General features: G+C 43.5%; 1 protein-coding gene across 1 annotated transcript in view; it reads right to left on the bottom strand.

The window, feature by feature from the left end:
• LOC126236911 (Kazal peptide Pr13a-like) overlaps nucleotides 1–15,158 on the bottom strand; it is a 33,951-nt gene extending 18,793 nt beyond the window's left edge. Inside the window, exon 1 of the mRNA XM_049946568.1 lies at nucleotides 15,026–15,158. Coding sequence (XP_049802525.1) covers nucleotides 15,026–15,059 — 34 coding nt within the window. The 5' untranslated portion in view covers nucleotides 15,060–15,158. The remainder of the gene's footprint in view (nucleotides 1–15,025) is intronic.
• Nucleotides 15,159–15,446: the final 288 nt, after the last annotated feature.

Genomic DNA, 15,446 nt, shown 5'->3' on the forward strand with positions numbered 1-15,446 from the left:
ATTGCTTCGAAATGCCTCTCTTTCTTCTGTGTCGTTACTGTCTATAAGACGACGTCCAAATTTAGAGTGCATTACGATATCCCGATGTACTCGCGGAGGTACACGATGTAGATTACCATGCTGAAGTGCCTGAAGAGGAAACCTTTGAAGTTCTAAACCGATCGCAAATAGACAATAAAGCTGATTGTAAGGAAAATAAGAAGATTATAAATAGGTTATTCCTCATAGTAAAGTATTTAACATCTGAATTTCCGATTTCTTCCAGCGCTTGGGTTCAATGGCTCTGAGCACTATGGGACTTAACATCTGTGGTCATCAGTCCACTAGAACTTAGAACTACTTAAACCTAACTAACCTAAGGACATCACACACATCCATGCCCGAGGCAGGATTCGAACCTGCGACCGTAGCAGCCGCGCGGTTCCGGACTGCGCGCCTAGAACCGCTAGACCACCAGCGCTTGGGAAGCAACAAGAGAACACTAGACGTCAAGTAGTTCAAAGCATGCCTGGAAAGTCATATGTAGGTAGTCGTCAACGACAAAAAGTGCGTATCTCAGAGGCGTTAACTGAGAAACGATTCAACAGCCATCTTCATCATTCATCCTCTTCAGATTATGAATCATATTATTATCCTCAGTATACGTCATACACACTTCCTGAGAAAAAGATGACGCACCCAGAAGGGAAAGAGAAAGCCAAATGAAATTTCGTGAGTTGAGATGGCGAGTGTTGTCCGTAATTACAAAATCGAGTGAAATTTAGAAATAACTTGGCAGTATGAGCCCGTTTATCGGTAGGACTTTGCACCTCCCCTGGCATAAAATGCATGCACTGACTGCGTTGGGAAGTGCGCCCTCTTCTATGGCGAGCGTACCTACAACAGGTATAATTGTGCATGATACTTGCTTTCCACAAACTCTTGGCACGCATCCTCAACTTGAAAATGGCACCTGTATCTTTTATGAAAGACGCCTACGACCGTTTGTATGAGCCAATATCACTACAAAATTTCTGATTATTGGTTAACTTTAAGTTTGAAGTTTGAATAACTTAACTGGAATGGTAACGGAAATAAGACATTGCTGTGAGACAAAGAACTTTATATAACAACAATATTTTATTTAATAAAATCATGAAAATAACTGCTTGATCACTCACTTTACTTAATGGTACGGTTATATGGAATGCTGGCCCGTTCATCATTAATACAATATATATAGCAATTTTATGCAACCTGACTATCTGTCCTAACTAAGATGACTATAGGAGCCATCACGCAGAGCGTCTATACTCACCAGAGTCTCAGCAGGGAATGCCTAACCGTCTCCCCTCGTCCGGGGTCCACACACAGCGGCTATTTGCCAACCTAATGGGGCCTGCTAACGCGCGGGGGAACTTACGTCTCTCTGGTTCAGTGTAGTCGCACTCTACTTGATACAATGGTTGGCTAAATTGCATCTTCACATTCAGAGAACCCACAGCAGACAGCCCACGCATACGTCAGTAGACGACCCGCATTCACATTTACAGACTATACATATAACATAATTCCGGATTAGAATTCCCTGAGTGTCGGAAGGGCGCCAAGGTGTGTTTTGAGCATGTGACCTTTGTACCAAGCCATGTGGCGGCTCGCATGGAGCCGTTACAATTGGTCCTCGACGTCTCGAATGCTGGAAGTTTAACAGAGTTGAACCCCGAGCTGGTCGCACACACGTTCTATCGGGAACAAATATGGAGTCTTACTGGCAACGGGAGTACCTCTACATCAGTAATACAGTTTATAGAGACACGTGTCATGTATGGACAAGCATTGTCCTGTTGAAAAATGGCACCACCATACTGTCACATGAGATGTAGCCTATGAGAACGCAGACTGCCCGTGACGTACCGTTGTCCTACCAGAGTTCCCTCAGACCGTACCAGCCGTGACGTGAAGTCACAGCCGATGGCTCCCACCAGCATGATCCCAGGAGTAACACCCGTGAGCTTCTCCAAAATAATGGAAAGATACGACCGCTCCTCAGGTCGCCGCCGCGCCGCTGTGATGGTCACCAAGTGTAGTGAAGATGCGCGATTCATCACTTAACACAATTCGACACTATTCATCGGCAGTCCACGCTCCCCGGCCAAGACACCACTCCAAACGCAGTCGACTGTGTCGTGGTGTCAACGGCAGCGTACGCAGGGGACGTTACTTCACTAGCCTGGCTGCAGCTGGGCTCTAACCAAAGGGTGTTGGATGACACGAAGTATTGCAGGGATCCATTACTTGTTCTCTGTTGGTGAGCGCGGATTTGAAGGGTTTATGGTACGGCGATCCTCCTTTTTGGTGTTCAGACGGGTCGACCAGAACCTAGTCGACGAGCGTGTTTGCCCTCACGTCCCCATGCAGTCCAATACTGGACCACTGTCACTTCAGAATGCTTCACATATTTCGATGCAGCACGATTCTACTAGCGAGTAAAATGAAAACCCGAAATGACGCCACTGTCAAATTCTGCCAGGTCCACAAAACATCATCTCACAGGAGTTCGCGATATCTCTATGTGCTTCACAGTGATCGCTCAACATACGACACAGTTCATGCCCCTGTAGCCTACCAGGCCTGGTAACAAGGCTAAACAGGAACAACATAATGCACTCCAGTGGTTGTTCTAGCTCACAGAATGAAAACTCTAATCGTTTATGTACCCACTGATGGACGTATGGGTATGAAGTTACACTGGCATCCAACTTGTCTTCTAAGCGCTTTACTTTCTTTAGTCAAGGAGTGCCTGTCATCAAACTAACGCAATTCATCAGAACGTCATGCGCCGTAGCATAGGATCAACACGTAGTCGCGTCAAACATGAGGCTACTTCCAGAGAGAAGAATTTCACACTTCGGTCAAGGAATGGCCCGAACGCCTATCCGATGGATGGACAGAAAGACACTGCGAGCGCCTTCGAGCTCACAAGATGCCCGAAACTGTGGGTGTTATCACAATTCTGTCCCATGCAATGGCCTCCCAGTAGCTAGGACTTAAGTCGTTCGCCACAACTCGGACATAAAATTCCGTATTTCTTACTTCCTGAGAGATGATTCAAACAAGAAAGGTCATTCTAGCCAACAACTGAACGTATTCTAGCTATTACCCTGGATCCTACCATTTCCAAAAGTTTGGACAATGAAATCTGCTGGTGTCACATCACGTACGATTTACACACCTGCCAAAATTGAGAGCGGTAACGCAGTGTCATTACGTGCAGAAGCAGCCCGAAGTGGCTCTTAGGAGGGGAAGAAATTTGTCGCAAGGAGAGCAGACGAATCAAAGGAAGATAAAGTTAGACGTCTCGTCGACATCATGCTCATTAAAGACTGGAACACTAGCTCAGCTGGACAAAAATGGGGCAGCAAGTCGACGGCGGCCCTGCTGAATGAATCACCACGGAATTTTTCGGTAACGATTTAGGGAAATCACGAATAAACCCAGTAAGGATGACCCAACTGATATTTGAATTCCACTCTTTCTGAACTCGAGTCGTGTGACGTAACCACTGTGCTACCACGGTGTCTAAGGACAGAAGGGATTACGTTGACAATTCTCGATCTCCGAACTGTGCATCACTGTTCTGCAGTGACATAAGATCATGTCTATAGCACTCTACGCAGTGTACTCCCGAATGGTGTGAACACGTCCGCCAAAGTCTATGCGTGTTCTGCCCGTACCTTTATGCGAGCCGAGTTTGCTCCACAGACCAATGAGTAAACAAAACATTGTGCAGTGGCTAGAGTGCTACAACATCTCACGTTTACAGTGAAGTGCAAGCAAGAATTCACTTCGAGCACGTACGCGCTTACCCTGTTCTTGTGAATACTGGACAACATGCTCTTCGCTACGTAACATCAGTAGCATATTTCCCCTCCAATTGATACATATCACTATGCTACTATACTGCTATAAGCCGTTACTGGGCATCTATAAGTTACTAATATATTAAACGAAGAAGATAAGATTGTCTAAGTCACAAAATTTGTATAAAAAACTGCAGTCATTCTGGATTACATATACAACACATACAATGCAAACAAACTACTTATTTTGTCCATTAACTAGTTTAATCCTGTATCCAGCTCAGATGATAATAAAGTCAGCTCTCAGATGTCATTAAGTGTCATGTACAATCGACGCACCATGCGTTGACATCCTGGTAAAAGTCCCAACTGGAATGGTTTACCATTGCCGTTCTCCAATGTGTCATTAAATGTCTAATATAAATGTGTACTATGTTCACGACTGATGATCACTTGGGCAGTGCAATGTCGTGTTTGGGTTGTTAGTGGTGAGTATATGATGAATGGATGGGGCAGTCTGAGAATTAATGCCTGCCCATACCCTTATCCATTCAACGAAGCTTAACACCCGCATGTAATAGATAGATCAGCATCAACAACGTCACATCTCTTTCATTAAAGCACCGCGGAGCGACATACTATGTAACCTAGAATATTAGCATATATCCTATCGATCAAGAACTGTTGGGTCAAAAGGCAGCCGCTATATTCATTGAAGAATGTTATCATATGTTTCGTAGATGTTTTTGTTTGCTTGCTTCAGTTGTAAGTGTTCATGGGCTCTGAGCACTATGGGACTTAACATCTGAGGTCATCAGTCCCCTAGAACTTAGAACTACTTAAACCTAACTAACCTAAGGACATCACACACATCCATGCCCGAAACCGGATTCGAACCTGCGACCTTAGCGGTCGCGTAAGTGTTCAAGCTTTTTGTTTACAATACGTCTTTTAGTTCTTGTGACCAATAGCCTGGATCGTGCTGTTTACTCCAATCTCAGCCGAGATGGGCGATGGCTTAGATCTTTTTGTATACTAGACCTGCAAAGGTGTATTGGAAATGGGGGGAGTAAAGAAGATCATCGTCACCGTTGCCTTTCTTTATGTTGTGGTTGTCATTACGGACTGATCTGGAGTGAAGGTACAATTGGATTGTGATATATATATGTCAGAACGCAACCGCTATTTTACATTATAGTGTGTCATTTCAAGTTTTGTTACACGTTTGAAGACGTTAAAAACAAGAACATTCGTTCTCAAAGACCCCTATTTCCGTGGATGCCCCATTAGTTTGGCTTTTTTTTTTTTAAGAGATGTTTTCGTGTAGTTAGTGACGTCATTCATTGATCATTTCCCTGATGGTAATTTCATCGGTCGGTCATTGCAGGTCGCCTCATCTACTAATTCCCACCTGTATTCCACAATTTCCCAAACCCCTTGCCGATAAATAAGGCTTACGAAAATTTCTTCACCTCCAATATTCTAAACGGCAACTTCCTGCTCGAACGCCATCTTATTATCGTATGTAAGTGTTATCGGCATTGCTGACTGCTCAGATTATCATGGAAAACTCAAAAGAATTTATGAAAGCAACTTATTACTTTTTTGAAATACGAAATACCAATTTTCACTTTTTTGGGAATTTCACTATTTTCGAAGTAAGAAATAAAATTCACACCCCCAAAGCTTGAAATACATAGTGGCGATCAATGGCAGTTACTGTGCAGTAGTGGACAAATATATGATGGAGTGAAAACACGTACATTTTTTACAACAGCATTACTTCATGTTTACTTCCCTGCAGGTGTGTCGCATCGACGTGTTGATCACGTGCCTCCAAGGTAGAGGCTGCGTTATTCCGGTTGCGTATCGCCGCGCTACAGTTAGTGTTCTTGAAAGCAAGTAGTTTATTGCTTGAGTTGCGTGTTTTGCTTTTGCCCGCATTGTCCTTGCTGAATCGCCTGTTTTTATGTTTCTCGTTACTGAGGTAGTGTTCTGAATGTAGAATAGTTGCCCAACCTGGCAAGGGCAGAAAGTTACGCCTGAAGTCTCAGCTATTGTGTTACGTCAAGGAAAGAATATAATTATACAGGACATGAAAGATTAAGGAGTACCGTCAGTTGAGGATATAAAGAAACCAGTGAGGTCAGCTATACCTGGAATTTATGAGTTCAGTTTACGTTCACCTAAGTACACCATAGAATACGAGAAAGAAAATGATTCATGAATATTAGCGGTTTTCCTGTTTCGTTGAATGGGTCCGTCTGTCGTAAGAACAACGCATACAACTATAGTCGATGAATCGGCGATGACTCTACCTACTTTGCCGTTCAGTGACATCGTGCAGTCTGTGCTATTAGTGGCCCATCCACGAACTGATAATCTATTTTGTGTGGTGGCTCACACTAGTCTCCCACGTCGCTTGATCTGGAGTTTCTTGGTATTAGCTTACAAGATCTTTGTTTATTATTCTAGGCAATAGGATGCAACCAGCCTATCATCTACGCTATTTTTGGGGATCTGTGAACAGTTGCATTCTGATGGCGTTTATGCCAGCTCATAGCAACTAGCAATCGGCGTTTCTCAACTTTCAATCGCGATCCGTCGTACTAAAGACCGGCTGATTGCCCGGCGAAGCCCGAATACTTCTTTACCCAGTTTTCTCTTAGACAGCAAAATCAATGAAAATGTAAAATCTCAAATTATTAAAACGTTTCAGAAAGTAGTATGAGTGAAAGATAAATTCTGTAACCAGACTACAGGCCTGACTAATTAGAGCGGGGGCGCCTTTTATACCCTGTACTCATTTGTCAGCAAGCTGAATGGATCTGGCGAGGTCCTGGAGGGACTTAAGAGAAAAAATTCCCCGCCCCCAACTGCGATTGAACCTGGGACCTTCAAGGCCGGCGTCTAGTACCCTACTCGCTAGACAACTGCGGCCACTCTGAATACTCTGATTAAAATATTCAAATTATTAAATAAAAAATTTTACAAACTCACAACAACATAAATTTTGCTCAAAGTATGACTATAAATCTCACATTTAGTTTCCTTTCCAGATGCAAGAATTAATAAATTCTTGAGGGAATCATTCTGGAGCATCCAGCATGAATGTCCGTACGATAGAAACGCCGTTGTCTCAAAGCCACACAGCATTACTTAAGAGAGTGCGCTGTGTAGTATTAACCCAGAACGCATGTCTCATTGGCAACTGAAATTTCTTAAAATTAGAAACTATCTCCGCCGGAGTGAGTGGTATCCGTGGGATAAAAATTGTTTTCCACACATTCTTGGCTGTTAAGAGGGTGTTAACTAACGTCGATTGTTTTCGATTATTTTTAGCTTTCCTTCTTTCCTACCTCCACTCCTATCCATAGGCGTACTAACGGTGTTCTTCTACCACATTATTTATTTCTGTTAGTAGGTCAGGACTTGAAAAAAGCGCAGGTGACTCCTGTATATAAGAACGGCAAAAGAACGGACCCGCAAATTACAGGCCAATATCCTTAACATTGGTTTGCTGCACAATTATTGCTGTTGTGGTCTCCAGTCCGAAGACGGGTTTGATGCAGCTGTACATGCTACTCTATACTGTGCAGGCCCCTTCGTCTTCCTGTACGATTTTAACCCCCTACGCATCCCTCCGTAATAAACTGCTGTTCCCTTAATGTCTCAGAACGTAAACTATCAACCGACACTTTCTTTTAGTCTAGTTGTGCCACAGATTTCATGTCTTCCCAATTGTATTCAGTGTCTCCTCATTAGTTACTTAAGCTACGCATTTAATCTTCAGCATTCTTCTGTAGCACCACATTTCAAAAGCTTCTATTCTTTTCTAGTCTAAACTGTTTATCGTCCACGTTTGACTTCCATATATTGCTACACTCCAAATAAATATCCTCAGAAAAGACAACCTAACGCTTAAGTCTATATTCGACGTTAACTAATTGCTCTTCTTCAGAAACGCTTTTCTTGCTGTTGTTAGTCTACACTCAATACCCTCTCTACTTCGCCTGTCATCGGTTTCTGTTTTGCTTTTGTTAATGTTCACGTTTTATCCTACTTTGAAGGCGCTGACCGTTGCGTTCATTTGTCTTTCCTAGTACTTTGCCTTCCCTGACAGAATTAAAATGTCGTCGACAAACCTAAAAGTTTTTATTTCTTGTTTCTGAACTTTAATTCCTGCTCCAAATTTTTCTTTGTTTTCTTTTACTCCTTGCTAAGTTATTGACCTTAAAAATTTCCGTAAGAAATAAAAACTTCTGTCCACAAGTCAGCTTGCATTTAGAAAGCATTGTTCTGCCGAAACTCAGATTACTGTTTTCTCACATGACATCCTGCGAATAATGGGTGAAGGGCAATAGGTAGATTCGATATTCCTAGAATTCCTGAAAGCGTCTGACAGTGTCCCATTGTAGAATATTCACGAAGGATCGAGCATACGGAACAGGATCTCAGACACGTGTGGAGCTCGAAGATATCTTAAGTTATAGAAACCAGTTAAGTTGTCCTGGATGGGAAGTGTTCATTAGAGCAGGGGTCTCGGCAGGAGTTTCTCTGGGGCGTGTGACGCAAGCACTCTTGTTCCCTATATACATAAACGACCTGATGGGTAGAGTGGCATCAATTTGCAGTTGTCTGTTGATGACACTCTAGCGTCGGGTCCTTGGATGCTGGCTAACTGTATGAGGATAGAAGATGACTTAGACAGAATATCTGTTTGGTGTGATTATGGCAGACTGCTCTAAATGTATAAAGATATAAGTTACTGAAGAAGAGCAAAAACAATCCTGTAATGTTCGAATACAGTGTTAGTGGTGTGGTGCTTGACAACATCACGTTGGTTAAATACCCAGGCGTAACGTGGCAATGCGATCTGAATTGGAACGAGCGTATGAGATAGGTAGTATGGAAGGAGGATGGTCGACTTCGGTTTATTAGGAGAATTCTAGAAGTGTGGAGTTCATCTGTAAAGGAGATGGCGCGCAGAACACGAGTGCGACCCATTGTTGAGTGCTGCTAGAGTGTTTTGGATCACCATCGGGTCGACTTAAAGGAAGTCAGCGAAACAACTAACCGAGCATGGTTGCGCACTGCTAAGCGCACTGGACTCGCATTCCTAAGGACGACTTTTACGTTTTCCGCGATTTCTCTAAACCGCTCCAGGCAAATGCCAGAATGGTTTCTTTGAAAACGGCACAGCCGATTTCCTTCCCTGTCTTTTCGTAATTCGAGCTTTTTCTCTCTCTATAATGACAACGCTGTCGACAGGCTGCTAAACTCCAATCTTCCTTCTTTCGAAGTAATTCTGGGACGAACTGCTAGATTTGTTTCCGGTATTACGGGAATGCTCCGTGAACGTAAATGAGAATCCCTGGAAGCAAGACGATGTCCTTTTCGCGAAACACTATTGAGAATATCAAGAGGACTACTTTTGCAGTTGATTGCAGGACGATTCTACTGCTGTCAACGTTCCTTCCGCGTAGAGACAGCGAATGCAACATAAAGGAAATCAGAGCTCGTACGGAAGCGTATAGACATTAGTCTTTTCATCGTCCCTTTTGCGAGTAAGTCAGGGAAGAAAGTGACTAGTAGTGGCACAAGGTACCCTCTGCCATGCACTGTATGGTGGCTTGCGGAGTATATATGTAGATGCAAATATACAGGGTGTCTCAGGGGGAATGGTCAATATTCAGAGATAAGACAAGACCGATCATACGAAGCAAAACAGTCTTGCAAACATGGGCGTACACTGCATATCATAAGAGCTGTGAGCACTTCCTCGTCTTCCGTACTGTGAAATAAATCTCTTCTGCCGCATGCTCCTTGATATCCATGATCCGAGAGGTAGTAGTATGGACCAAACAAGGGAAACATGACCAGTAAACATGGGCACTAATGTGCACACCTTAAGAGCCATGAGCACTCGTTCATCACAGCTGCTGCGAAACACATCTCTTTTACTGATCAAGAGCTTTCAGATCTCAAGGCATGCATTTTAGAGCCCATGTTTACTAGACGTTTTCGCTTAGAGTGGTCATCCCTGTTGTATCTCCGAATATTGACCATTCCCCCTGGGACACCCTGTACGCAAAAAGTATTGCTAAAATAGTTTATTGTTCCCTCCAAATCCTAGACCGACTTGCACATCGCCTCGCTTTTCGTATCTAATTTCCTTCTTCCACTCGTATTCTGTGCCAGTTCATAAAGTTCCCACACATCCTGAAATACATACAAAACCTTCACCTCTCCCAAATCTCCCGAAAACCTGAGTCACAGCACCTTATAGTCTGCCTCATCGTTGAGAAACTTTATTGCTGTAGCATGCCTATCATCACGTCCCACCTTCTCTTCATCTTCAAACACTCCATACACTTTCCCAAAGTAATTTAAATTGCTTTCCCTTCTCAGACCTTGAATTATGAACTCATCCCTGAAATGTACCCTTCCTTCCAACCATAAGCTCCCTACACATCTCATCCGAAATGAAAGACCGGATCCTGTTTTAGCTTGTTCAGTTGGCATCTCATCATCTCCTAATACCTATGTCCCACCTACCACTCCTTCCTTCATAAACATCTCACATCCTTTTCCATCTATCATCCTCGCCCATCTACCCACCATCACCAAGAACTAATGGTTCAAATGGCTCTGAGCACTATGGGACTTAACATCTATGGTCATCAGTCCCCTAGAACTTAGAACTACTTAAACCTAACTAACCTAAGGACATCACACACATCCATGCCCGAGGCAGGATTCGAACCTGCGACCGTAGCAGACGCGCGGCTCCGGACTGAGCGCCTAGAACCGCTAGACCACCGCGGCCGGCTCACCAAGAACTCTTATCGTTTGTATTTATTTGTTTATTAATCTGAGTCGTCAGTCTTCTGACTGGTTTGATGCGGCCCATCACGAATTCCTGTCCTGTGCCAACCTCTTCATCTCAGAGTATCAATTGCAACCAACGACCTCAATTATTTGTTGAATAAATTCCAATATCTGTCTTCCTCTACAGTTTTTGCCCTCTACAGCTCCCTCTAGTGCCATAGAAGTCATTCCCTGATGACTTAACAGATGTCCTATCAATCCGTCCCTTCTCCTTTTCAGTGTTTTCCACATCTTCTTTCCTCTCCTTATCAGTCCATCCTCATAATAAAGAGAATTATCGGTAGATCATAATACGATCATCAGGTCATAAAAGTCATCACCTATTCTCTATTATTAATTTTTTTGGATTAAATTCTTGTTGCTATGATCCATTTTCCGAAGTGCGGCGATTTTGGCTACAGCTAGTCCTTGTCCAATAAGGGAAATGTAAATAACAATCAAATTCATTTAAAAAATGAAATTGCGCTAGATGATGATGATGATTGGTTTGCAGGGCGCTCAACAGCGCGGTCATCAGCGCCCGTATAAATTCCCAACCACTGCTCAGTCCAATCTCGCGACTTTGACGAATGATGATGAAATGATGAGGACAGCAGAAACACCCAGTCATCTCGAGGCAGGTGAAAATCCCTGACCCCGCCGGGAATCGAACCCGGGACCCCGTGCTCTGGAAGCGAAAATTGTGCTAGAGTCGTGCTACGTACACTTTCAAACCTTTTCGTATCTGCTTATTGTAGAATTTACCCAAAAATAACCCACAATTTAGTTGCACAGATAGGCTGTGACGCTGTGAAACAAACGTGTCAGCAAGAATCCTGCTCGCAACCCTTCGATGATTATGACGTACTACGTACTGAGGACGGGTGGCGAGAATTACCTGTACGGACGGAAGTGAGAGCTGCCTGGCAGTTAGTTATTCCATCTGAGTCACTACCTCAGCATGTCCACGACCTCGCACGTGCTGCGTGAACCAATCCCGCGGAAGCCAGGAGCCGCGGTTGCCGTTTCGTCGACCTACGGAACTAAGCGAGGCGGCACAGTGGTGTGACACTGTACTCGTTCTTCGATTGAAATTTTTGTCCGGCCATCCAGATTTAAATTACCCGTGGTTAAGGAATATGCCAGAACAGGTTCTTTGAGAGGAACATGGCCAATTTCCTTTCTCAGCCAGAACTTGTATTCCGTCTTAGAGATGAGAGTACGTCAAATACTAATGTTTCTGTTCCTCTATCCTGCAGAACACTGTAGCTGGTTAACATAATTTATTGCGGACTTCCTCACATCAAAGCTATGAAATGCGCTCTTGGCGGCCTCCGTAGCCTCGATAGTTGATACTATTACCAGAATTTCTTTGAGTATCATTCTTCAATTCGTGATACACAAAAACAGAAATCCACTAGCGTACAACTACATTATTGATGAAAAATTGGTGGAAACAATATCTATAGCAAAATATACAGGAGTATATATCCGGAGCGTCCTTAAGCGGACTGACCACATTAAACAAATAGTATGAAAAGCAGATGCCAGACTAAGATTCATGGGAAGAATCGTAAGAGAACGTAATTCATCCACTATATAACTGGCTAACAGATCGCTTGTTCTACCGATTCTTGAGTATTGTTCATCAGTCTGGGACCCTTACCAGATAGGACTGATAAAAGAGAGAGAGAGAGAGAAGATTCAACGAAGAGCGGCGCGTTTCGTCACAGGATGGTTTAGTCGGCGCGAAAGCTTTACCGAAACTCTCAGCAAACTCCAGCAGCAGACGCTACAAGAGAGGCGCTGTGCATCAAAGAGAGATTCGCTATTGAAATTTGGGGAGAGTGTTTCCGGGAAGAGTCGGACAACGTCTTACTTAGTCCCACATACGTCCCGCGAAATGATAACAATCAAGAACTTCGAGAAATTTAGAGCTAATACAGACACTTACTGACAATCATTCTTCCCACGCACCAATTCGCAAATGTAACGGGGACGGAGGGAATCAATTAGCGGTACCGGACGTACCCTCCACCACACATTCTCATGTGGGTTGAAGAAAGTTGATGAAGACACTTCTCGTTCAAAGCACATTTCCTTGTCTCAACAGCACTTATATTAGAAAACATTTATAAAGCACCTTTCTTCAGCAACTTTTCGTAAGAACTCCGGAAGTTTGTTTATTACCCTGGTCAGCGTTTGGCTATGCTCTGTTCTATCTACAAATGTTAACCAGTTTCTCACCTTTTCATAAACCATAATCTTGTTTTTTTTAGCGATGAGAATGCTCGTGACTGATACAAATCACAGTGTTGTTGAATAAATTCGGTTGTAAATTTAGACGCGACATCTATTATGTCTGTTGACTCATAACATAAATTGTACAGATTGTCAACAGAGAGATCGTTCCTGTGCAGATGGAATAAACAGTAATACTGGCTGCATGAGAAGCGCATAACAGTCCGCTTGACAACGGACATTGGAACCCAGAAACTCGTCATGTAAATATGTAAGTACAAGCGACCTGTTACCATCCAAATGGATCTCTAATGCCTGCATCAGAGAAAACGCATCACTCCATTCACAGAATTGATTACATAACAACAACTGACCGAAACAAAACTACGAAATCTATCAGATTGACGAGAAACAGTTTTGGAGTCTGAGTGACTTCAGGTTAGGAGAAGCATCAGCGGGAATCAGGACGAGTGTACTGTCTCCTTCTAGAAAGCAGCATCTCGCACTCGCTGTGTACCAGAGAAAGCGACGCGGTGCAAACTGGAACAGCCGTCAAAAGCTCAATCTACAAAACAGCCGCCCATATGCTACACGGTGCGCTGTTAAGTATGAAAAGTTATATCAAATAGAACCGTGAAGTCCTGTGAACGAAATGCCAGAGAAAATTTCTGTCAACATTGTGTAGATAAATATTTTCGTTTAGGTGAAAACATTTTTAAGTCTCCGTGGCAATGATTTAATTTCATACCAGTGGTAGTCAACCTGGTCCCTACCGATCACTAGTCGGCGTTCTAACTTTCACGGTTGGAGGGGTGGGTGGGAGGGGTTTAAAAACATTTTCATTAGGTTTTCGTAAAATTTTGACATAAATTATTTGGTAAGTAATTATTATTACAAGAATTAATTTGCTGCAACTCTGCTTTATAAATTTATAAAGTTACTTGCCTACTTGGTAAATCATCGGTATTATGGATCCAGCGGGCTGATAGAAACTTCTGTTGCTAACAGAGATACAAAAGTGGGTGATTGGTAAAAAAGTTTGACTATCCCGTGTTTATACCAACGGCAACAACCAAAAACCGCAATGTTGCAAACTAGAAGGGTTTGTTTGAGCAGCTCAGTAGTTTCACAAACACACTTTGCATCTTTCACATGAGAGCAGTTTTGAGGCTCACAAGGTGTCACGATCTGATCTACACGACTGTGCACAGTAGATGTTGGAGAAATGGTAGAATAGAAATGTACAGTGTAATGTGTAGAGATATGTTCGTCACTAACAATTACACATCTGCTTTACAACAAGGAATCAGCATATTTTTTGAAATTCAGCATAGCATTCAACATTTTCGGAAAATTCCCAGAACCGTTTCAACAAATCTGAGTCTTACATTCACCAATTTTACCCGTTCACGCCTTTCATTTCGCTTTATAGTGTGTATTACCACTACATATTTAAACCATATGATTTGCTCAATATGTTTTGCACTACTCTTTTAATCGGATACCATGGTCTGTTGCTTCATTTGAGAAGCATTGTGGCATGCTACACAATTTTCTTTTCTCGAAATATTAAAAAAATTCTCACTTGCTCAAGAAGTTCGCCACTAATCTTGTAATCGGATAAAAATGAGCTGCTACGAAAACGATGGTTTCTTCGAGCACCACAGTGTGTCTAGTTAGACAAGGTGTTGCGGGAGATGGCGAACACTTTGTCTTCCTCCGAGCTATCAATCTACCCGTCCGTCAGGGGAGATACAACTGTATGCGAATTCGGAAATACCGTGCAATTCGTCACTTGTCTTACACACAAAACACAACAAGGACACAAAGTGGCCTGGAACCAATCGGAGATCCACATAAAGGATTTGAATCTGCTGTGAGACGCTCACCCGCCAAATCACAGAGTCAATACGAAAACGTAGTCCGTCGCATAACACACACACACACAGTACGAGTGGTAAACAAGATCTGTGAAAGCGCAAGTGGAATGAGCTGAGGAAGAACGCAACACAGCGAGGAGGCAAAGCAGCGCCAGCCAGCGTCCTTCAGCGGTAACGGCACCCGGCGCGACCTACCTGCGACCAGTAGGGAGACGGTTGAGCTGGCCATGTCTGCGCGGTACTGCGTGCTCCGGCCCGAGGACGGCGTGTTTTAAGGGGGAAGCCGCTTTGCGGAGCTCTGCGCGCCGATGACGTGGCGTCTGCTCGCTTCCCGGAACACGGGGGCGTGGCTACTCACTGGCGCCTAGCGCCACTGGAAGCATCTGCCGTTTCAGCCACTGCTTATCGCCCGATAAGTCTCCATCTTCCGCAGCAGCCCGCGTCACTGATCCGTTCTTCCCAAGTCTGAGAATCCCCGTGCGACACTAGAGTACAGAATGTCGCGTAAAACTCTAGGGAGACCATAGTTCTTGATAGAAGCTTGCCCTCACACATTTTAAATCTACATACTATACGGTGCTTCGCCCAGTATTTTTAAGTGAAAAAGAAAATAGTG

The sequence above is a fragment of the Schistocerca nitens genome, chromosome 1 (assembly GCF_023898315.1).
Source record: "Schistocerca nitens isolate TAMUIC-IGC-003100 chromosome 1, iqSchNite1.1, whole genome shotgun sequence".
NCBI lineage: Eukaryota > Metazoa > Arthropoda > Insecta > Orthoptera > Acrididae > Schistocerca > Schistocerca nitens.